Source organism: Pezoporus flaviventris, unplaced genomic scaffold (assembly GCF_033815535.1).
Source record: "Pezoporus flaviventris isolate CSIRO_AGI_PZ_B2104156 unplaced genomic scaffold, CSIRO_AGI_Pfla_v1 ptg000063l, whole genome shotgun sequence".
NCBI classification, from domain to species: Eukaryota; Metazoa; Chordata; class Aves; order Psittaciformes; family Psittacidae; genus Pezoporus; species Pezoporus flaviventris.
The window spans coordinates 3,421,027-3,444,457 of NW_026892611.1; the positions used below are offsets into that span (position 1 = coordinate 3,421,027).

The window sequence follows — 23,431 nt, forward strand, 5'->3', positions numbered from 1 at the left end:
CTTTCCCTCCCAGGGTGGTGTTTGGCAGCAGCTTGCAGTAGGTGTGTGGGTTTGAGACGTTTTGCCAACCCGTGAGGCTTTTCTATACAGCAGGACGGGGGGGTTCTGCCTCTTGCTCTGTGCTTGGGGCTGCAGCAGGAATCCTTGGGGGTGTTTGTCACCGGTTGGGGAAGGCAGGAGCAGCCTCCCCTCGCTGTCCACCCATCCATCCATCCACCCATCCATCTGCCCGAGCTGGTCCCCCGCGGGTGCTTGTCCCTGCAGCGTGTCCATGCACTGTGCCTTCAAATGTCCGTTTTCTAAGGGACTTGAATCGCCTTTTCCTGGCGGCGGGAGCGAGGCCTGGCTCTGCCCTCAGCCTCTGTTTTTTACCTGTATACCGAGATCCAATAATCCGTATAAAACTATTTTGATGTCCACTTGGCTCGTCTCCTTCTTCCTCCAGCGTGGGCTTGGGGCTGCAGGGGGGATGCTGCGGCCAGGCCGGTGCGGTTGTACCTCAGCTCCTCTTTGAGGAGTTCGGTTCTGTGCCCCTTGCTAAAAGATATTGAAGTGGTGGGCAATGGGGCTGGGGCACAGGAGTGATGGGGGACAGCAGAGGGGAGGGTTGAGTGTGGAGAAGGGGAGGCTGATGGGGTGAGGTGTGCAGGGTGCCTGGCGGCTTCCCCAAGGACGAGAGGAAAGGGCCGCAAGCTGCGCCAGGGCAGGTTTAGATGGAGCTGAGGTGCTCAGGCAGTGCTGGGGTCCCCGTCCCCGCAGGTGTTCACCCTCGGGGTGAGCGCTGGCGTCGGCAGGAAAGGCTGGACCGGATCTTGAAGCCCTTCTCCACCCCGCTTTACCCTATGGAGCGGCCTCCCCGCCGCTTGGTGGCGCTGCAGCGGGCGGGCCGCCCATCCCTCCGCGGGCTTCTCCTCCAGGACGCCGCTCTAGCTCGCCCTTCTCCCTGGCGCGGTGTCGCCGGGCCGCGGCTGACGTTGGACAACAAAGATGGCGGCGGCGAGCAGCAACTACTGGGAAGGCGAGTGGGGCCTGGGCGCGGCGGGGACGGGGCAGCGGGGGCCCGCGGGGGCCCGCCAGGGCAGGCCGGAACCGCCGACGGCTCCGCGCTGCGGGCTTGGCGCGGCCGGAGGCAGGGGTGGCCCCGTCGGCCCCTCAGCCATGAGGCGGCTGTGCCGGGCTGAGGGCCCGTGGAGAGGGGGGGACGCCCTGAGCGCGACCCTCGCGGCCGTGTGGGGCAGGGCCCGGGAGTGCTCAGCCGTGCCCCAACCGGCGAGGGTCCCCCTTTCTCCGGGGGGTTTCCCCTTTCTCCATGGGGTTTCCCCTCCCTCCGCCAGCTCCGCCTCGTCCCCCTGAACGCGTGCGGTCCCCGGGCGCGTTTGTGACTGGTCCCCGCTCTCGGCCGCCCTGTGCAGATCTCCGGAAGCAGGCGAGGCAGCTGGAGAACGAGCTGGACCTGAAGCTGGTCTCCTTCAGCAAGCTCTGCACCAGCTACAGCAGCTCCCGAGACGGAAGGCGCGACAGGTATAGGTACTAGCCCGTTTCTTTATGTTTTAAACGCTGCCTGTGGTACTTGCTTCGGTTTTGTACTCTGCTTCATGCTAGTTCCACCTGTGGCTGTTGTGCTCTGCTTCTTAAGCAGCTCGTTTCGGCACTTCTCATTGCTGGTGTTGGGCTTGATGCAATATTGAGGGATATTGGGGGCTGAGTCAGAAAGGCGTGTGGGCTGCAGAGGTGCCTTGTGAGAGTGTAAATATCGCTGAGGAGACTGCACTGTAACGGTGGGGTTTGCATGTTGAACTGGTGACAGGGCTTTTTAATGCTTACATTGGCGTATTCTCCAGTTTTTCTTGTATTAAAGTAGCAGGAGGGCTTCAGAGAAGTGAGTACGAGGGGAATTCCTACTTCCCAGGTGGGCTGGGGTGGTACTTGTAATCTCTGCTTTAACGGTAAGGGAATGGGAGCACTGAGCAGCTGTGGCTAGTCCAGGGTTGCTCAGGGGACTAGTCTTCCCTTTAGGAAGAGTAGCTGCTTTCTGGCTTTCTTTTAAGGCAATAGTAATAATGAGACCTATATATTTGCTTCTTTATACATATAGTGTATATGGTTCATGTATATATGAACCACATAAATAGGCGTGGGTGTATGTATATGAGTACTTTCTGTTTGCTTTAGTCAGATTTATGTTTGACTGAAGAATTACTTTGATTAAACTTTTCAGGTCTTTCTTGCTTATGGGCCAGACTTGAGGTCTTGTACAACGTTAACCGTCAACTTCTATGTCCCTGTGTGCAGCCTTAAAAACTGCCATTGCTTCCTTATTAACTTTGGGTCCTGACTGTGTATCAGTGTTGTGACGGCTCTGGGGATGTACATTGATGGTTTTGTTTATTTAAGTTGATAATTGAATCCATTTTCAACCTTTCCATGAACTTCTGGTTCTGGAAACCTGAGAGATCCTCAGCAATGATCATGTTACGCTTGAATCCGAGTCTTGGTCTCTCTTGTTTCTGGCTCTGTTACTTGCTGTGTAATCTGATTGTTTTAGTTATTTTTGCTGTACTTGCTTCTCTTACAGTAGTTATGGTGGATTACCAAAGCAATGAGTAGTCTTTGAAAGGTATTAGTTGTCATATTTACACATTAGCATACCCTGTGTTGTGCTTCGGTTCTGTTGCTTAGATGTGGCTTTAATTTATCTTAGAAAGCTTCTAGGGAAGGTGTGAAACTGTAACTGTGATAAATTGTGTGGCTTGTGTTGCTCTGTAGAGCACTGATTGCTTAATAGGTTAGTGGGTTGTCCTTACACTGTATTTAATTAAGGTGCCTTGCACTTGGCCTTGTTGAACTTCATGAAAAGATTCCTGAAAAGATCATGTCCTTTGCAGTAACTGCTCCTCTTTTCCCTTAGCTCTGACACAACTCCCCTCTTAAATGGATCCAGCCAGGACAGAATGTTTGAGACCATGGCTGTGGAGATTGAGCAACTTCTGGGAAAGGTAACTGTGGATTTACTTCAGCTTCTAGGAAACATTGCAGTGCAGGTTCCCGTGATGCATGTTGGGAGATACTAATGTGGGTGTTAGACAAGTGTTTCTGGAGGTACACGTCTGTTGTTAGAGCTGGCTCCTTCAACATATGCACTGTAAGTTTCTTCCAGGAACAAGCCATTTCATGGTTTGGTTTTGTTTTCCTTCTCCAGCTTACTGGAATAAATGACAAAATGGCAGAATACACAAATAGTGCAGGAGTCCCCTCCCTGAACGCTGCCCTCATGCACACGTTACAGCGTCACAGAGACATACTGCAGGTAACAGACCCGTGTCCTTCTTGCTTGTGTTTTATTTCTTTGTTTGGAATCATAGTTAACAGTGCTGGTATTGCAGCATGCTTCAGAGTCTGATCAGAAGATTTGAATGGCAGCAGTCTCAGCTCACTGTTCTCTCCAGACACCCCAATCAATGAACTTGAGTTGAAAATTGCATTTTTTTATGTCATATTGGTGATACCTAAGAACTGTAGAACATGCCATCTTGCATAGGTGTCTTTTATATAGCAAAAGGGGAAAGGTGATGGATTGTCTTGTGTGTGTGGCCTGTCACACAGCAGTGTGTGAACCTCACACTTAAAGTATGATGGTAAAGCCATCTAAACTGCTAAAAAAGTTTGAAGGAAATGTGATGGCTAAAGCTACTAATTCATGTTAGAAATCAGCCATGTTTCAAACTGGTGGTGTTTTCATGGCATGGTAGTGTTAATAAGGCATGTTTTATTTGGCTGGTCACGTACAGTTTGGTTTCTGTTTCGTATCTGCAATACACAATGTAAAAAGCATTTTATTAGTAAAAACCATGACATTTATATGGAAAGCAGTGCTGAATACTTAACAGTGGCTTTGGAGGATGCCAGTTGCCAATTAAATTGTTTTTCCAGCAGCAGTAGCTGCCTCAAGTGTTTTCAAATGTTGAATTGCAACTTGAACATTAAAAAAGAGTTGCCTTCACTGTTCAGAAAAGGCTTTTTTCATCTGATGTAACTTAACAAAATTAACCCAGGAGCACCTTCACCACACCATTCAACCAGTAATGGGGAATTCTAACACAAAATGGTAATTCATCAGAAAGGTGAAGTGCAATGAAACTGGGAGAAGGAATGACCACGGATTTCCCTCTATGGCCTCAAAAGTTAACAACTGCAGTCAGAGCAGTGAGTTTCAAAGACACCAGGCGTTTTTGATGCTCATTTCAGAAGCTGGTCGTGCACAGTTCACATTTTGAAGGATGGTTGGATCCTGATTGAGTGTATTGTGTTGTTAAACTGGGCTCAGGTTCCTCATTTTGTTTTATTACAGGATTATACACACGAATTCCACAAAACCAAAGCAAACTTCTTGGCAATACGAGAAAGGGAGAATCTGTTGGGATCAGTAAGGAAAGATATCGAGTAAGTTGTTTGCTATAGCAATGGTATGGGACTGTTCTTGGCAGGGGGAAGCTGGAAACTCTCCTGTAGGAGAATCTTTGGCATAGTTTATTCCTCTCTACTCTGAATATAGCAAAAATAGTTACTCTGAATATAGCAAAAAGAGTTACACAACTCTTATTAAGGCCGTGTTAAGATTCTGTTTTGTTTTGTTGTTGGATTTTAGATCATATAAAAGTGGGTCTGGCGTGAATAACAGAAGAACAGAACTATTCCTTAAGGAACACGAGCACCTTCGAAAGTAGGTGAAATTTGTGATTTACTCTTTTGGGGGATGAAACGTTCTTACTTCCAAGCATCTGTGAAAGCTTTGTCCATTTGTTAATACGTATGTCCACAGTGAAAACCTTGCACTTGGAATTGTGTGACAGTGCTGCTGCTTGTGTAGCTGGATAAACTTTTATTGCTTGTGCTGACTGAAATGTGTATAGTAGGTAGTGGTTCATGCCTGTTTCCAGTGATTTCTGACTTTCAGGATCTTGTCAGCACTAAGTGATACCATGTTGTCTTCAGCAGGCTTTTAAAAATCACTTCTGAGTCAGACCTTGCCCTTGGCCTTTGCCTTCATGGCATGATCACTGGGATAAAGGTTAAAAAACTAAACCAAAGTCCCAATGATTTAGCTGGTTTTCCCTTTCTTCTTCATTTGTCAGTCAGACAAAGAACCTTTTTCCTTTTGTCTCTACTGAGTGTGTACAAATGGTGGTGGAAGAGACTAATTCCAGTGTTACCCATGCACTTAAATACTTGCAAATTGACTCTAGTTTATTGGCCAAGATAACAAGCGAAACAGGACTTTCTTTTCATTCTCGTTGCAGAGAGGGCATTAGATTATGAGTAGCTGCTTTGTGTCATGCTCATTCAGCAAAACCAGCATGTTTTGACAGAACAGCACTGGGTGGTTCATGTTTTCTAGGTAGTCAAGAAACAGCAGTGATCTTCATGCCTCTGTTCTTGACTGTCCTTACACTAAACCTCAGGCTTGCTCAAGGGGGCAGCCTTTCACTTGAAATAACTAACTATAAAGTGACCTGTGGCTTTCTGCAATGTGCCTGCATAAAGAGAGCTCCAACCTCCAGCCAGAACTGCACAAAAAGCTTTTACAGGAGATTAAACCCCAAATCTGTGATTTGTGGCTTAGCACCATTTCATCCTCAAGTTTCTTTAGTATCTTTAAAACTCAGAAGTTAATTAAATTATGACTTTTGTTAGGTTGTATTTGTTGTTAAAGATACATCATGAGGAAACGTAAAGTTGCCAGGAAAAAAAAACCACACTCTTAATATTTTGGAGGTGAGTGTTACCTGAGATGTTGTACTTTGAAGAATTAATGCCAGTTAACCTGAGTAAACCTGATTCTTTCTAGATGTTGTGGTTTGGTTTTCCCTGGTTTTGGAGGGGTGATAAATGCATTCGTACATTTGGCATTTTGTTAAAGAAGGCTACAAATAAGGGACTCTTGGAGTCATAAAATGCACTTCTAAGAAAGTGACATTTCCCTGAAGGCACTGTTTTGAAAAGGTTGAAACAATGGAGAGGAGAAGTTCGTTTTGTAAATGTTATCTGCAGATGTCGTCAGATCTGGAGCCCAGCATTTACTGAGCATCGATTGCTTTGATCTCTTTAAACATGCTGAACTCTCCACTATGATTTTAGGGTAAAAATGCCTGAAAAATAGAATGAAATAAGGCAGTTTTGGAACAGTTCAACCGTCTTCTAAGTGATAACTTGCAAATGTCAAGACTTTTGAAACCTGTGAAAAGAGTTTGAAGAATGGGGATGGGAACTTTGCAAGTGTATTATTATATGCTGCAAAGGAATGAAATAACACCACAGGAATGATGCATTTGTATCAGACATTGGAGCATTCACTTGGTCTTGGCCCTGCTTAATTTATTATATGAAGTACTTTATTACATACTTTTCCATGATCTGATAATGGAGGATGTATGGGCTATTACCCACTGCAGAGAACCAGCCTCATCCATCAGCCTTGTTCTTTATGCACTACCATGTGAGACAGGGTAATCAGAAACTTGACTTTACTCTTGGCAGCTTTTCCATGACTGCTCTCTAAAAAGCCTGCTGGCAGCCCAGAGGGGTGTTGTTTGTGATGGTATCTCACTTGGGAATAGGATGAGGAGATCCATAAAGCTCTTCTCCAGAAGGGACTTGAGGCATGATCATGGAATAGTTTGGGTTGGAAGGGACCTTAAAGCTCATCCAGTCCCAACCCCTGCCATGGGCAGGGACACATTCCACTAGAGCAGCTTGCTCCAAGCCCCATCCAGCCTGGCCTGAACCTCTGCTTTTTGCCTAAATCCACCTCCTTGTTTTTCTGTTCCATTCTGAATGTTATCTCTTCTGGAAGAAGAATGAAGGAGAATCTGTCGGTTTTAATTTTCCATATGTAGGTAATAGTGAAAAAGGAGGAGAAATAAATCTGAGAGTACAAAATTTTTATGAATAAAAGGATCCAGCATATATTAAGCACCAATAGAATGATAGCTGTGGAAGCACTTCACAAACCCTTGCTACACCTGTAATACATGAACCTGCTCTCCGTTAAGCTGTGAGGATGGTGCATCCATTTGGATGCACTCTCCTGGGTGGGGCTGGCTGCTGTGTCAGTGCTGCTGGCACAAGTCTGGTGTGCACTTTCAGGTTAGGATCATGGTGCTGCTGGGATAGCCCTTGGGCTGGAGGCATGCAGGGCTCCCAGTTCTGGAAGTGCTAGGGAAAACATGGTGTGGTGTTCTCTCTTCAGTGGAGAGCTTTGCTGATGCCTCAATTCATTCTGTAAGTCAGCTGAGTCTGAGTTTTATTGGAAAAGGAGATTTATCTAGAAATGTAGTTGGCTGTGGATGAGTAAAGTTTCTAAGTTGCTCAGTTTCCCACTTCTATACAGATAGCTCAAGAATGGTTTTAGCTGTCTCTGGAGATAAAACCAGTAATGCTTACATTTTGTAATAAACTAAATTGAAATGAGGCTGGAATACAGATTTCATCAAATATTGATGCCCTGATAATATTTTTACCTGATACCTCCTACCTTTTGTTGTGTCAGGTACTAAATACCAAGTCTAGCGTGGTCATGTTTGCAGTTGCTGTTTGGATGCTTGTTTTCTTGGGTCTGTGCCATTCAGTGAAGGTGTTTGTCTCGTCTTCTCTGTATGCTTTTGGCCAGGGAGATAAACAAGTCATCCATTTTCTTGTAATACTGTTTTCTACCTAAAGCAAACAATTTTGATGAAGAGATCTAGCTTAGTGCTTGAAAAACTGCCCTGAAAAGTGCTGCCTCAGAGGAAAGAGTCAGCTTAGTGTTTGCCCTGAGAAAGTCTGCAGTTGTTGATGAGTGACAGTAGAAAAAGGACTGATGTGTTTGATTGAATTAGCTGTATTGTGTGGATGCAATTGAAAATTGCCCTTGTGTTGGTGCTTTTATTGGAGGTGAATGATACCCTATGAGGTGATAGTGATGAATTTGTGTAAAAATTGATGAGGGCTTCTAAGGTTTAGATAGGAATTACAGATTTTATTCCCTATGGTGAATTCATTGCAAAACTAGCTGAAAATGAGACCACTTCAGTGGTCAGCAGCATTTGCTGGAGTACGTTTGTTCTGCCATTGTAGGGCCACTGTACAACTATTACTTTGTTACTCAGGTCCACGCTCAAAAACTAGACATCTGTCCTCCTCCAAAAGAAGAGGCTGGTGGTAAAGAGGTGCCCGGATCATGAGCTGTGGTTCTAATTGCTGACAGATGACTACGTGTTTCTGGTGGGTGTCCCTGTGCAGGCTATCAGTCTGTCTGGTAAAAAAGATTTCAGCTCAGAATTATGAGGTGTGATGCAGGTAGATGAGATGAACCTGCTCAAGTGTTCCTTAGCTAAGGACATAAACCACTCCTGTGTGGCTTAAAATATAGCACTGGATCAGAGGGTAGGGGGACCAGAAGAGATGGGTGAGAAATGTTGAAGGAGAAAAGGAGGAGAGCAAACAGAGGGATGTGTTCTGTATGGGAAAGAGGAATAAGAGAAGTGAGCAAAAGAAATAACGGGAATCTGCAGCACTTGTGTAATGGTGCTATTAATAATACATACCTGATTCATGGAGATGATTAGGATAAACTAATGTTTGTGCAGTACTTCATATATGTGAAGTGCTCTGGAGTGCTAAATATTATCATTACTATTATTGCATTTCATGTGTCAGCAGAACTGTTTCAGGTTTCCTGTTGTTGTTTGGGCAGAAACTGCCACCATCAGTAGAGAATAATGACCAGGAAACTGCTTTCCAACTTCGTAATGCAGTCCGGATCTTAATAGAGGGAGTGACTTGTTGACCGTTTTTCCTCTAAATACTGATGTTGCTTACAGATCCTCACTTCAGTACTGCTTTGCACAGTCAGCTTAATGAGATACGGAGGCACTTCACAGGGGTTTTGATTAGAGGTGTGTTGATGTTCTGGGGAAAAGCAACTAGTTTTCTACCTTAATTTCCTTTTGTTATCCCTGCTCTTCACACTCTGATTTCCATTCACCATGCTGTTGCTGCTTAGGTTCCTGTGGATTTCGGTGGACTTTCAGTGTTGAATTAGAGCCAGAGTATTGCTGTTGCCTCCCCTTCCATCCCCATCTTCACTTCCAATTGCAGGGGGAGTATCACATGAAAGGGGCACAGACTTTCTTGACCCTTCATGTTTAATCTGTCTCTCAGCACCCCAGGAAAGCCAGGACTGTTATCTCTATCCATAACATGGGCTTTTTAGGCAGGGCTGTACGCTCTGTCTGACAGCAGCACAAATAAAGTGGTTTTCAAGGAAGGGATTTGAACAAGGAGGATTTTTGGTATTGGAAAAGCTGACTTAAGATGCACAACTTGTCCTGTAATCCTGTTTGGAAATACAATTCTGTTTTCTCATTCTGCTCTGTCTCCTATTGCTGAACAGTTCTCTGAATTGCAGTTGTGCACCAGTGATTCCTTGCTTTTGCCTTATCTCTGAAAGGGATTGAATGGGTTTTATCTCCAGACATGCTGGCAGAACCTTTGTCTCTTGAAGATTCATGGCAGAATGACACAAAGCCACTTCCTAAATAGCAGGATTGGCTTCCCTGTTACAATCCCATGCTGAATACAAGATTTGGGCATATCATATACTTAACCACAACACCAGACTGAGAACACCTTGTCTATTTTCTTATTCTAATAGTAGATAATGTTCAATGAGGGGGACAGTTCCCAACTTCTGGAAGAAAAACCCAGGAACTTCACTGCTTGTTATGTGGCTGTAATTAGAAAACTCTGTGAGGAAGTTATTGAAGTAGTTTAATGAGAATTTGAGGAGGTTCAAAGCCTGAAGGCAGTGAAGGAAGATGCTCTCCTGGGTGTTGTTATTATTTATAAATAACTTAATATAAGAACGTGAAAATCAGCCAAGCACTTCATAACTTTCTAAAAATAGGTGAAGCTTCATTAGGGTAAAATCAAGTAGTGCTTTTCATCTTCCTGTGCTGTGTTTAGGGCTTTAAGAAACAAACCTACCCCAAAACCCTAGACCAGAGGGTAAATCCATCTCACAAGGTTTATTTGCATGCTTTCCTTTAGAGTTGGATTGCTTTAAAAAATGCTGCAATCAACGATTTCCCTGCCGTTGATGACTGTTGTGATATGTTTTATACCTCAGTATGTCTAACTGTACCCCTAGGAAACTCTGCCTGATCTCTACAGGAACTACAGAACAAACCCTCACACCACAGCGTGAAAGGATTACCTGAATATACCATGGAAAGAAGGGTGGTTGGGACTAAAACTTGGCTCTGGTTCTCAGTTCTGGGCTTTGCCTTAGAAACCACACTATGCCCTTGATGTGGGGAGAGGGAGAGATACAAAACCACGCTTCAAACTTCAGAGCTCTGTGTCTGCTTCTGAAGTTTCTTGCTGGTTTCAGAAATAAACAGATCTGTGATGCATGTTTTATTTGTTTTTTAGCTTTCCTTTCAACACTGTTTCTTAACTAGGACAGCTTCCCCCTCCCAAGGTCTGTATTGAAATTAGGACTTTGACAAGAACTGAAGTCCTTCTTACATGGGTTGTTCTGAAAAGTAGGTGTATCTTTTGAACAGAATCAATGACTGTGGAGTTTTACAGAACCTCTTTGGTGGAATCTGAGAATCACTTGTGATTCCAATGCAGCATGTCATTTTTTTGCCAGTGTGGCTGTGTACTTCTTTATTCTTTCAGGCCTGAAGTGCTTGCTTATTATTTGCTATTGGAACGCCAGTGAAAACAAGCTGTTGACTTTTGTTTGATGTGTATGGGTATGTTAAGTAGTGATTATTTCCATTTTTCTCAAATACAGAGTGTACAGCTGGAAAGTTAGCACATTGCTGTATAAATGTCATGCTTGAGTCTGTTTATTTTGCATGTCTGTGCTAATGCATCAGTCTGAGGTCCTCATCATCCTTGGCTGCTGAATGGTAGGCTCTGCAGATATCTTAGTGTGTTGCTTTACCGGTGGTTTGATAGAAAACGTTGACTCCCATCTGCTGAGGGTACATAATCCATGGTGGTAAGCAGGAGTAGGGCCAAATTCCCACTAAAGCACGCCTGGTTTAGCCTGGTAATGAAATTTTGCTTAAAACCTTTCAAGGACCTTAGTTTTGTTGTCAAGTGAAAGATGCAGAGTGCTTTCATCTCACTTGAGAGACTTGTTTGTATTGCATAGAGTCACACTTCTGGAAGAATGCATCTTAGCATCAGACTTAGGTAAGAAGGCAAGCCTCGAAACACAATTGGGTCAGAAGAAGAATGTGGAGATCTTTACCTGTCAATGAATTGCATCCTTAATTTGGATTGAGGATGGTTTAAAAGTAGTTTGCACTTCAAATTCTGAACCACTGGTGTTTGTTATGTTGTACAGTTAAATTTGCAGTTTGAAGCATCAGTTTCTGAGACTCAGTAAATGGGCAGGTAGATAGTTGTAACATGAGATACTTCAGCCAAGTCCTGGATGAAAGCCATATAGCTTCCTACATGTACCAAAGAAACCCTCAAAACCACAGCAGGTGAAGATGCAGTCAGGAAGTGGAATAAATATCTATCAGTGGGTATTTCAGGGTTGTCATCCTAGGGATAACTCATTTCTGTGTTAGCTTCACTGGAAATTAAGATGAGATTCATTACAAAGCTGTTTATATGATGGGGCTCTTCTAGAAGACATTCTCCCCTCGTGTTCTCTTTTCTTGGTTACTTGGTGCGTGAGGAGTAGGACAGGGTTTTTAGCTTTGTCTAGCTTTAATCAAAAAGCAGAAACTGAAAAAGCAACACAACCTTTTTGTTACCGTGCAGATGACAGACAGCTTGTGTTCCTTGCAAGTTGTGCATCTGACTCGTCTGTGTGTGCTCAACAAATGAGTAACGGCTCATTGTCTTGGTAAAGCTCATTTTCCAACAGATCGGTGTTGGGTGTTGAATGCTGTGCTGCTGTGTGTTGAGGGGTTTTCCTTTTAGTTAAAGGTATAGTCTAAATTCTGTGTTTTAAACTGGAGGGAATGATGAAAACAGCACTCCCCCTGAAGGCTGGTTCTTCATGCAGCATGTAAAGTTTGAGGAAATGCCGATATAGTCCATTAGTAAGTTACTGGAATTATTCTGACAGTTGTGGTTACTGATAATGACTTACAGTAAGGCCTGCCCTTCTCAGTTCATTTAACTTTGTTCCTATGGGTAATATGGAGCAATTATATGGGAGGGTCAATCTATCCAGGAACTTTCACAACCATGAATAGAGAGCCTCTAGAAACCTCATGATGTGGCAGTTGGTGCCATCCTGGCCTTGGTCGTGTGCTTACTAATAGGCAACCAGCTCCTGCACTTCATTTAGATGATAGGAACTGTTTTCATTTTAAGTTCTTAACTGCATTCTTTGGGTAAACTGTATGCTGCAGATTATGGAGAAGGCTCTTATTTCCGTATAGATTTGCTTGAAAGGAAGAAGTATTGCTGCTGCTCACCCTCTTGGGACTCTCAGGCATCAGGCTCTCTCCCCAGTAGTCTTTAAATGTGCCAAAGAGCTTTCTTGGCTACCTCCTGTTTTTACAGAAACATTTCTTTCACTCTTGTTAATAATTCCCAGACAAGTCAATGGGGTTTAGTGGAGGTGCAGAATGTACCCTTTGGAAATCCAGGAGGAACAACATGTTGGTGTTCCTGGAGCTGTGAGGGTGGATCGCTGTGTTTAGGGATCCCCCTGCAAAGGGAGGGCATCACTTGGTATTTGCTGGCATCCATGAAGTTGGTCTTTAAACTGAGTTAGAACAACTCATCTTTTCAGTGGTTGTGGTGCATCTGTAGACATGTTTACAGAGGTTAGGCAGCTGTAAAGAAAGTACTTATGTTAGTTTATCTTAAACCCAGATTGTTGGAATTGAGAAGCTGTCAAGGCATTTACTTAGTGCTGGAGCTAAGAGTCCAATTCTTAGTGAATTTTGTGTCATAGGATTGTAGGTTGGAAGGAGTAGGTTTCACCAGGTCATTTTCCTGGAAATCTTTTGGCAGATTCTTCCCTACAGTGAAAAGCATGTCTCTTGGATGTGTTCTTTCCTCATATACAAGGTACACATGAACCATCTGGAAAGAAATTCAACACCAAATAATGTTAGTTAACTCCTGCCTGGAGCAGTGGGTTGTGTTCCAGTGCCTTTCACTCTAGATGTAACAAATTACTTGCATTGATTAAAAGCCATGGGATGTTGTGCCATTGTGCTTTTTTGTTGTGTTTCCAATTTTGCAGCTATTCCTCATTCTTATTAAAAGTGATTCCTGAGAGTCAGACTCCCCAGCACAGTGATGTGCAGAAATAAGTTTATTTATGTGTTGAGAGTTTGTAGGTGTGATGTTGTTAATAATGTATTGTTCCTTTGGAGCAAATCTATACATTGACTTAAGGTTTATGTTTGTATGGTATGTTTGGTTTGTTGTAGGTTTGGTATGTTTGATTGTTGTAGGCTCTTATTTCACCTTACCTACTGCCACCAACATTACACCTCCTTAGCATTTAGGTTTATGCTTTGATTTACGTACAAAGGGAACCCGCAAAAGACATCAGTTTTTGTCAGGATTTGAACCTTTCTCTGCTTTCAGAATGATTTCTGTAGGCAAACTGTTCATCCCTGAAAATACCCATCTTGCCTCATGTCTTTGGTTTTGAGTGCTGTAGTCCCATGGCATGTTTGGCTCACCACGCTCTTGTGCTGGTTCCCAGTCAGTAATAGGCTTCTATACCAATTCTTGTCCTCATTAGCAGCTGTAGAAGACTCTTCAGAGTAGCTAAGCAGCTCCAGTGGAATTCACTCTTCAACACTAAATTGAATCGAGCTAAGACAAGTCTTACAAAATCTGGAGTGTCTTGTTTGTTACCACAGAATGCTTTACATTCTCCTGCTTCAGTTTTTAAATCTTCAGAGTTTTTAGATGATGAGATATATTAATGGCAAGCGGAAAAAAAATGAGTTGGTGTGTGGGTTTTTGGTGTGTCTGCACAGTGTTTCTTTCCCTTGTGGGTTAGGAATTACTACTATGGTGGAAATAACTGACTGTAGAAGTCTGATTTGCTTCATCATAATCTCTTTATTTGCATTAGAGTATCAAGTATGTTTTGCAATATTTGCGCTGCTGGAAGCTCCGTGTTCCCTGGTGCTAGTGATTGATTTTGCAGTTAGAACAATGTAAAATTATGATTTCTGTAATTATTCCTAATGAAAGTAAGAGAAGAGTTATCGAGTGCTAAGATGAGTTTATTCTACAGGGGTTTTCCCATATCCTTTAAAATTATTCTTTATGATAATGTTGCCCCTAATTTCATCTGAAGGGTTTAAAGTGCATTGAGAAATGAGTTGTGTGCAGATGAGTGTTACTGCTCTACTTTATTTCTCTGACAGGTGCTTGTACTGGGTATCTAACCAGTTAAGTCAGCAGCAAAATCTATGGATTTGGGAGAAGCACAGTCCTTACCTGAGTAATCATATGTATGACTGAATTCTAATTACTAGCATAGAAAATTGCTTAAGAAAAACAGATCAGAAAATGCCTCCTTTAGTTGTAAAAGCTTGATGTGAGGGACAGGCTCATTTTCTATCCTAGAGGCCTATTTCACTGCATTTCTCCTTTGGATTAATTAACCTGTCTCATATTTCAATGACAAACTACACAATCTTCTGAAAAGAGCAGTTGCACAGAGGCCTGATGACAACACGCATGACTGCGACTGTGGACTTGTGTCATTTATTACAGGAGGCGATTGCCTCAGCATCCTTCAGCATTCTTTTCAGATAGTATTTTGCAATGGCTTTGTCAAAGTGCCATCTGTCTCGACAGGTGAAAGTGCATAACGTATCGGAACAGATGGCAGATCAGATTAATACTGCCCAGAACCATCGCTTGCTTACTTGGATGTGCATAAGGTGATGTCCACTGGATTGGTTGTCTTTGCTTGGAAAGCAGAACAACAAAGTCAAGAGATTTTATTTGTTTTTAAAGAGCCTCTTTTTGTAGTGTTTTGAATGTGAGTTAAGCAAAATTACCTCTTTCAGTGATATTTTTTATTCTGTCAAACAGTTTGAAATGTTCATTATTCATAGCTGTGAGAGCATCTTCTATTTGTGTAAAACAGGTTATTATTAGTCAGCGATCTGCGATCTTCCCTTGGCTCTCTGTTGTACTTTGTGTTCCTCATCTCCCTTCAATCTGACTGTTAATTTCTATGGTTATGAAATACACAATGATGAAACAAACTGCTTCTGTCTGGGTGTTGCTCTAAGTGAAAGCTACAGTCTGTATTTGCCAAGAAGTTGGAAGGACTTTGAGATTCTGCGTGAGTGCCTTTAGAAAAGCCTCAAGCATCTGCTTAAACTGAACTTGGACAGGAAGTATTCAACTTCAGAACTTAGTTCAGTCTGCCCTTACTGCACATCAGTCATTCTGAAGAGAATTCATATGCATCTCATCCTTTGAAACAGTTGGCGTGACCGCCACGTCACTCGGGAAGCATTGATCTTGTGACTTCAGGTTCCCGTTCAATGCCTTGTGTTGGCATTTGCATCTGTCTGCTTTTGTTGCTATTGAGAACTGTTTATTACTGCGTTTGTACATTTTTATTCTACCTGTCATCATTTTAAAGGTAGCCACGTTTCCATGGTTTATTTTTATATATGTGCATCCATACATGCCTATATAAAAAATAATGTGGTATAATACAGTTGAATCTGAAGCTTTTAACTACTTTTTGTGGTTATGGCTCTAATAAAACTGCCTAACTACAGCTTTTGCTAACATAAAAAGCAGTGAATGTCTGCTGCAAACTGGTAAGCCTAATTTTTTGTGCCCTGAAAACGTTGGAGAACATCCTAGTTCACTTGAGGTCTCCGAATGTGTTCAACATCCCTGTCATCTTCAGCTCATCAACATGAACGTACTATGATTTCATCAGTTAAATGGACAAGGAGCTGGTGATGCTGGTGATGGCAGGTTGTTTTTTAATAGCACTGTTCTAGCAATGTTCTGTTCCGCAGAATTTTAGTAACTCATTTCCAGCAAGGCTCTTGATACCTTTTTGTTTTTCATTTTAAAAAGGGTGCCTTCTTGTGCACTGTTCTTGCTTTTCAGGCCGTTTTCTGATGCTTTTGCAGTTTATTTTTATGCACTTCCCACATAATACACTTGTCTGTTAGAGGCTGCCTATGTTTGAAAGGCAAATGCTCAGTTGAATTTTGTATCTTTGAGAATCAGCGATTACGGAAATTTTAATGCATCGCTTTGCTGCTGCCTTGGGACATCATCGGATGCTGTGAGACTTGAATCTCCTTCTACTATTTTGTGTACAGAACCATGGTGTTTTACTTCTCTCTGCCAGTGGTAAATACCACACCGTGAATGCAAATGCTTTTATTTGATTCAACTGATGTACTTGCGACTGATGTGAATCTTTGGAGCGTGGCTTTGTTTGGGGAGCCCAGAGTGTTCCAGTTCCAGTGTGTTCAGCATTTGCTGCCCCAGTTGAGTTCCTCTCAACTTAAAATCAGGCAAAATATTTTTAGTGCTCTGTATGCTGTCTCCATATTTCAAGCCCTGGACTAGACTGAAATAGCAACTTTTGTTTTCACTGCTTTTCACAGACAAATAAGGACATGCTGTTAGCATCTCCCCCCCCCCATACAGCTTACACACTCATGCACGCACAGCACAACGTGCTCCTTCACTGTGCCTCCAGCTGGAGGTGTGGAGGGATCTCCAGAATTTCTGTGGGTAGAAGAAAAGTTCCAAATCGGGCAGCTCCAGCTGAGTCAGAGGCTGTTGGTACCTTCCCTTTCCTTCCCTTCCTGAGGTGGCAGAACACTTGGAACAGGGAGGATGGACGATGCAGACTGTCATACTCTTTCAGTGTCTTTTAATCCTTTTAGTTTGGCAGCAGTAAATTCTGCTTTCATTCTGGAAGCAATATGCAGTGCAACATAGAACTCCTTTTTGTCAAATTGATTTCCTTCTTAAACTGCAAACTCTTTTTTTTTTTTTTATTCAGTTATTCTACACAGGTTTGCCTAAGTCTGTGGTAAACTGAGCAATTGTAGGGATGTATCGTTGTTTCCACAGTATGGGAAGCAGGGATGCACTCAACCTATTCTGTGTCAGTGTTACATTTGCGATATTGATTGCTGTAACAAGATATATTTTAAACTGTGATTAAAAACCTGTCTATAAGAACTTGAGTAGAGAAAAAGAGGAATTGCTCCAGTCTTCTGAGGATCTTGTTTGCCATTCTGATCTCACACATCCGTGTTTAAGTGACATGTTCTCTCTGGTGCTGTATTTTAGGCTGTCCTTTTCCCAGCAATGCTCATAGAACTCAATTGATGTGAGGCAGTGAGAGGGAAGGGGGATGCGTGTTATCAGGGTCTTTTTCTTACAGATGGTGTGTATTCTGTTTCCCATAAGCTTCACTTTCTTCTCATCCAACTGCTATTACTATAGAAAGAACTTGCCTCTAACCACCATAAACCAGTGTTTGGTAAACCAGTTCTGCAGCAGTGTTCTGAGATGCTATTACTTGGAACCAAGTCTCAGCTTCTGTTGGTAATTAGGGTTTTTGAAGGGGTAAGCAGGAATGGCCAGGATTAAAAAGCAATAAAATTAGATTCTTTCTTCCCCAGTACTCATTTCCAAACTCTCCTGGGCATCTGGTGCACATCAGGTTAAGTTAACGTTCATTAGCCATGAATCATGGAGCATCTGCTCTTGCGTACAGGTAGGAATGCTGCTCCTGAGGAACACTGCCTGTCTTCCCCAAAGGCTCCTATTAGCTATACCAAATCTGTGTAGTAGCAAACAGTGAAATAAGCCATTGTAAGGGTGAATCTGTTAAGGTTTGTGTTATGGTGACCCTTGATTTAATAATCTACAATAATACTTAATGTTTGTTCCTTTTTTTAACCTTATTTCTTTTTTCCTTTGGCTTTCAGCTCAGATCGACTGATAGAAGAAACAATAAGGTAGGAGTGAACGTAGTAATTTTCATTATTTTATGCACAGTTGGCATTTGCACTGAATTGTGTCTAAAGCTATCAGTCATTTCATTTGTACAATACCTGTATTGTTCGCAGCTCCTGGGTAATAGTACAGTGACGTGGTGAGATTATTTTTGTTTGGGGGTTTTATTATTGTTCAATTTTGAAATAATTATGTTGCTCAAATATTCTATTTATCTTAGTTTAGAAAATCTACATTTCTATTCAAGGGTGAATAGCCCCTACAAAAACACAGAGACTGACTGAGCAGAATGAATGTCAGGTTGAGCTGTTCAGGGCTATTCCTGTAGTCAAGATGTTTCTTCTCATAGACACTCTTCAACAATGGGATTTTCTGTAATCCATCAATGTATTCAGCATGCTGCTGTGCAGCTGATACAGATAAGGGCTCTTACCACAAGGGCTTAAGAGGTTTTTTCTGTTGTATAGTTAGTTATCTTTGGGTGGTTTGAATACTTAAGTGATACCTTCTCTAACTGATCTAGGAATTTTAGACCACAGTATCACAAATGAGTTGTCTCATCTGTGCCCTTCCCAAGCTTCCGCTGAACTCTGGGATTTTGCAGACCAGTATTTCAGAGTGCCCAAGTTAAGGAGTCTAAATTTTAGATTATTGCTTTTCAAAAAAAAAAGGAAGAAAGAAAACAAGAGAAGCTTTCAGATAATGCATGTACTGGCATAAGTGATCAAGGAGAGTAATTAGAAGTGCAGCGAGGCTCTGTGTCCATTAAGGGCTGGCTAGCTTAAGTACACACAGTAGGCTCAGTCTAATTAGCATGGTGGAAGAATGTGTTAAGCTACATTAATGTGCTGTGATGAACCAGAAATGGTGAGAACGATGTGGGTGTAATCTCACCTCAGCCTCATAAAGGTATTTGCCAAATTTAGCACAGTTGTTGTCACTATTTGTTTTACTTCGGGTTCTAGGCTTTTCCTCATCAAAATTCCTCTTCCTTTTTGCCGTACTTGTAGCCCTACATCTCCTTCTTGTAAAAATGCTCAGCATTTGTTGAATCTCTTACGTGCTACCACTCTACTAAGTAGAGCATTAAACAGCATATGGTGATTTATTAAGCTTAATATCCTGCAAAATTACTTGCATTTTCTAATTTGAGCACTTAGCTTGTTGATTAAATGTCATCAGAGAAGCTGAGACTGTGTGTGATGAGGGAACCTCTGTGTTGATTTACCTGTGCAAGGGAATGTAGCTGTGGCAGACTGGAGCGCGAAGCAGGGCACTTGCCTGAATGCTTACCTTGGTTCTTCCATCAGTTTCGAGTCTACTCAGAAGCTCTGTGGTGACATCAGGTATCCAGGCTGGTTTCAAACTGCTTTGAGTTTCATTTGTATGAGCTGCAGTCCTGTGGTTGACTTCAAGTGGCTGCTTCTCAAGTAGTAATAATCCCAACTCGCATCGCTTGGGTTAGAGCTCCTTGGTGCTGTTTACTGAAAGCATTCCTTCTGTTAATAAAGGAACCCTAATGTTTAAGAGGCTGGATTTCAGCCCCCCTTGTTGCAGTATTTATTATCTAAAGTAAATTAAATTCTTGTTGTAGTTGCCAAAAATTCTACATATCTTTTTGTAGGCAAAGATGTCATTTAGTGACTCCATTGAGCAGGAGAAGTAATTTCATTTATAACGTCTTAATTCAATTCCACTATTGAAACCAGGTGAATTCTTTTGTTTTACTCTTTTTCTTGTCATCCCCAATGATTGCAAGTATTCAGGTATGATATTAACTGATGGTAAACCCTGCTGCATTTGAAGTGAATTTGCAGATAGAAATTTACCCAACTTGGGACCATCAATTGCTTTATCTATTGTAAACCAAATAAAAGAGGGAACTGTGCGGGGGAAGCTGTTTGAATGCAGATTCCTTGGGTGAAGTGAGATGTAATTAGCTTGTTCTGGCTACTAATACTGCTCTGTCTTCAAGGCTTACATCTGCTTCATTACTCATTATTTGGGTGCAATTCAGGAAGTCAAGAAATCATTTTGTATTTTTTTAGGGGTTGTTATTAAGCAGCGATCCCAAAGCCTGGAAAGCATTTTCCTGTAGCCAGAGGCTTCTTTTGCCAAGCTGCATACCAGTGACCCCACTGCCAGCCACTGCAGTTAGCACTGATGGTGAAACCCTTCCTCTAACTCTCTGTAGAGGACTGAAGAGATGCCAAAATTGACTCTTCCTCTGTGTGGTTCCACCACGGGAGCAAGCATACGTGCAAGATAATATACGGGCACCTAAGCTGAGATGATTCAGTAACTCCAGTGATGAGTAGGGCTGTCCTTCCAGATGTTTTGATAGTGCTGAACTGTTAATCCATTTTTAAATGGATTATGTGATTTGGGTTCTTACTGCAGCAGATTTCTTTCCAGAAACGAGTGGGATGTGATACTTTGTACTGCAGTTCTTCTGGAACAGTGCTCGCTTCTCTTGGCCAGATATAGATAGAAGCATAGATTTTGTTTAATATGCTTTGTGTTTTGGGGGTTTCATTTTCAAACATTATCACTTTTCCAAAATAGCAAACAATTTATTTCTTTTTTTCCAACAATTTACATTTTTAGGCTGGCCCAGTTTGAGGTTTTTGTATCGTTTTGCATGCACCCTGTGACAAGTTCTGAAGGTTTTATTGTAATACTGTTTCTGAGGCCTAATTCAGGCTGATGTGTCAGTGTTTGGGTATTACAGATTGCACGGCTCCCAGACTAATCCCATAGACTTAATTAAAAAACCTCCTTATTTGTTTGGGGTATTTCTTTAGGTTACAACTAGGATTTAATAAAAGGAGAAAAATCACTTGCACTGATCCTTGACTTTACGGAATGGAAAGGCAAGAGTTAGGTTTTCAGAAGAGCCTTGCCCCAGTGTCTGAGGAAATATTCCCTTTGTTTTCATCTTGAGCTTCATCAAAAGACACAACAGTCTTTAAAGTAATTTGAAAGATTGTGTGGTTATATACGCCTGTATACACTGGTATTTATAGATACAAGTATGTATACACAAAGAAGTGATATAATCAGAATCTGTAGCAATTTGAAACCAGAGCTTCCATTTCTATGCAGAGTCACAGAGTCCATTCCCTTAATCATAAATGTTGTCATGAATTTAAATGAGCAAGTATGATTCATGGAGTACAAAATGAAGCCCAAGTTCCAGTAATACATAAATTATTTGATTTTAAAAAACAGGCCTTGTTCCTTTAGAGCTTTGTTCTAGTTCCTCATCAGTGTGGATTTGGCTGAGCTGACTCAATGAATGCAGCAAAGAGCTGACTTTTGGGTACGTTTCAGTTGGTGTAATGTCCTGTATGCGTGTGGCTGCTACATGGGGTGTAAATCATAGCATCATAGAATAGTTAAGGTTGGAAAGGACCTTAAGATCATAAAGTTCCAACCCCCCTGCCATGGGCAGGAACATCTCACACTAAACCGTGGCACCCAAGGCTTCGTCCAACCTGGTCTTGAACACTGCCAAGGATGGAGCATTCACAACCTCCCTGGAGAACCCATTCCAGTGCCTCACCACCCTAACAGGAAAGAATTTCCTCCTTAGATCCAATCTAAACTTCCCCTGTTTAAGTTTGAACCCGTTACCCCTTGTCCTGGCACTAGAGTCCCTAATGAAGAGTCCCTCCCCAGCATCCCTATAGGCCCCCTTCAGATACTGGAAGGCTGCTATGAGGTCTCCATGCAGCCTTCTCTTCTCCAGGCTGAGCAGCCCCAGCTTCCTCAGCCTAACAGCTCGGACATTTGTCTAGGTAAAAACACTTTGCTTCCAAGTCAAGGAGCATTAAAGGTGTATCTCTGCACGTTAGACTGGTTTGACTGTGATAATGGCTGGAAGCATTTAGCACTCTGTACTTTTCCATGCCAGCCAAAACTGCAAACTAAACACAAATAGCAGTTGTTTTACTTTTGAAGTTGCTCACATACCCCCAGCACTACTGACCATTCCAAGATAAACTTGAAATATAAGTGGAATTCCGAGGAAATCTAGCTGCAAGCACAGGAGTTTGAGATGCTCCCGCTGATGTGCGGTGGAGATGAGTGGGCTCTTTGTGGCTGTGACCTGGGGCTTACCTAGAAGAGATCTCTCCGATAATGCAGCAGTCTTTAATATTGTACTTCAGCCGTGGTTGAGTGTTAAATATAGAGAGCAGGATGCCATCTGGTTTTAGAAACTTGGTTTGCACCCAACTCTAGTAGTTGAGGCCAGTGCAGCACTGAGAACAGTTCCTGCTGGCTTCCAACTGAAACGTTAAATCGGGGTCATCTTGATTCCAGTAAAAATCATTTAATCTTTTATCCTTAGCACTGTGTAGAAGTTTCCTAGAGTGAGAAAAACATATTAATGTGGGGAGATCATGGTGCTGAGTAAGTAAACGGGGCCAATGTTGTGAATGGGAAGAATATGATTAATTTTCTTTAAATTGTATTTGTCAGTGAACAAATGGCAACAGTAAGTCAATGAGCATATGTTAGGGATGGGAATGAACCCAAAACTGGCTAATGAAGGATATGAGGAAGCTGCAGTACTTAAGGCTGTACAAGACCAGTCGGAGGACTACTCCCCAGAAGCTGGGTGTTTTCTGATAGCTGTTGAGCTTAATAGTTTCATTTACAGATATAAAGGCTTAGGCAAACCAGCTCATATTTTACATAATCTAATTATACATGAAGAACAGTGCTTTTTGCTTCAATTTTGACTTGTTCGTGGTAGCTAGAATCCAGTTAAGCTCTTGTTCATGGAGATCACAATTACATTTCATTACTAGACCGTATCATACTAAAAATTATAATCACTGCAGGCTTTTATCCTCTGAGCCCTTCAGTAAAACTTAGCCCTTTTTTCTAAGTGATGGATAAAAGAAGTGAAGAGGGTTCCAATCCTGTAATATGTAAACTTAAACAGTTACTGCCTCTTTATATGAAGTAGGCAGCCTCACTTCTCCGATGTTAAAGCAGGAACCTTGTGTTCTGTGATAATCTGTAATAACAACTTCTAAAGGCATTTTGGAGGTGTCTCAGGAACACTTTATATCCTGGCACTCATCCTGTGTTTTCACTTCTGTAAATTAATGGATACCTTAATGAGTCATTGGATGCATCTTCAAAAACCATGTGGCTTAATTCAGGAGTGCTTTGGGCAATGCTGTATTAAAACTTCATCTGGACAAGTATCAAGTCAATGTGATGGTATAAGGTAAGCTCTGGGTTACTGAGCGAGCTTTCCTGTGTGCAGCTAGGAAAGTGTTTTGTTTTCCAGCTTGGTTCCTAGTGAAGTATCCCGAGTGCTCAATAGCAAATGTAATGGGTTTGTGAGTTTGGTGCTTTTTAGAGGACTAAAATAGCTGTATGCTGAGTTGTA

The 23,431-nt window shown here is 42.3% G+C and overlaps 1 protein-coding gene across 2 annotated transcripts in view; it reads left to right on the plus strand.

Moving 5' to 3' along the window:
- Positions 1-905: 905 nt before the first annotated feature.
- Positions 906-23,431, plus strand: part of GOSR1 (golgi SNAP receptor complex member 1) — a 28,456-nt gene continuing 5,930 nt past the window's right edge. Inside the window, exons 1-7 of one of the 2 annotated variants that reach the window (XM_061470190.1) lie at positions 906-1,018; positions 1,413-1,527; positions 2,909-2,996; positions 3,200-3,307; positions 4,349-4,440; positions 4,646-4,720; positions 17,994-18,023. In XM_061470190.1, coding sequence (XP_061326174.1) covers positions 988-1,018; positions 1,413-1,527; positions 2,909-2,996; positions 3,200-3,307; positions 4,349-4,440; positions 4,646-4,720; positions 17,994-18,023 — 539 coding nt within the window. In that variant the 5' untranslated portion in view covers positions 906-987. The remainder of the gene's footprint in view (positions 1,019-1,412; positions 1,528-2,908; positions 2,997-3,199; positions 3,308-4,348; positions 4,441-4,645; positions 4,721-17,993; positions 18,024-23,431) is intronic. The other variant, XM_061470191.1, reaches the window with a different exon arrangement.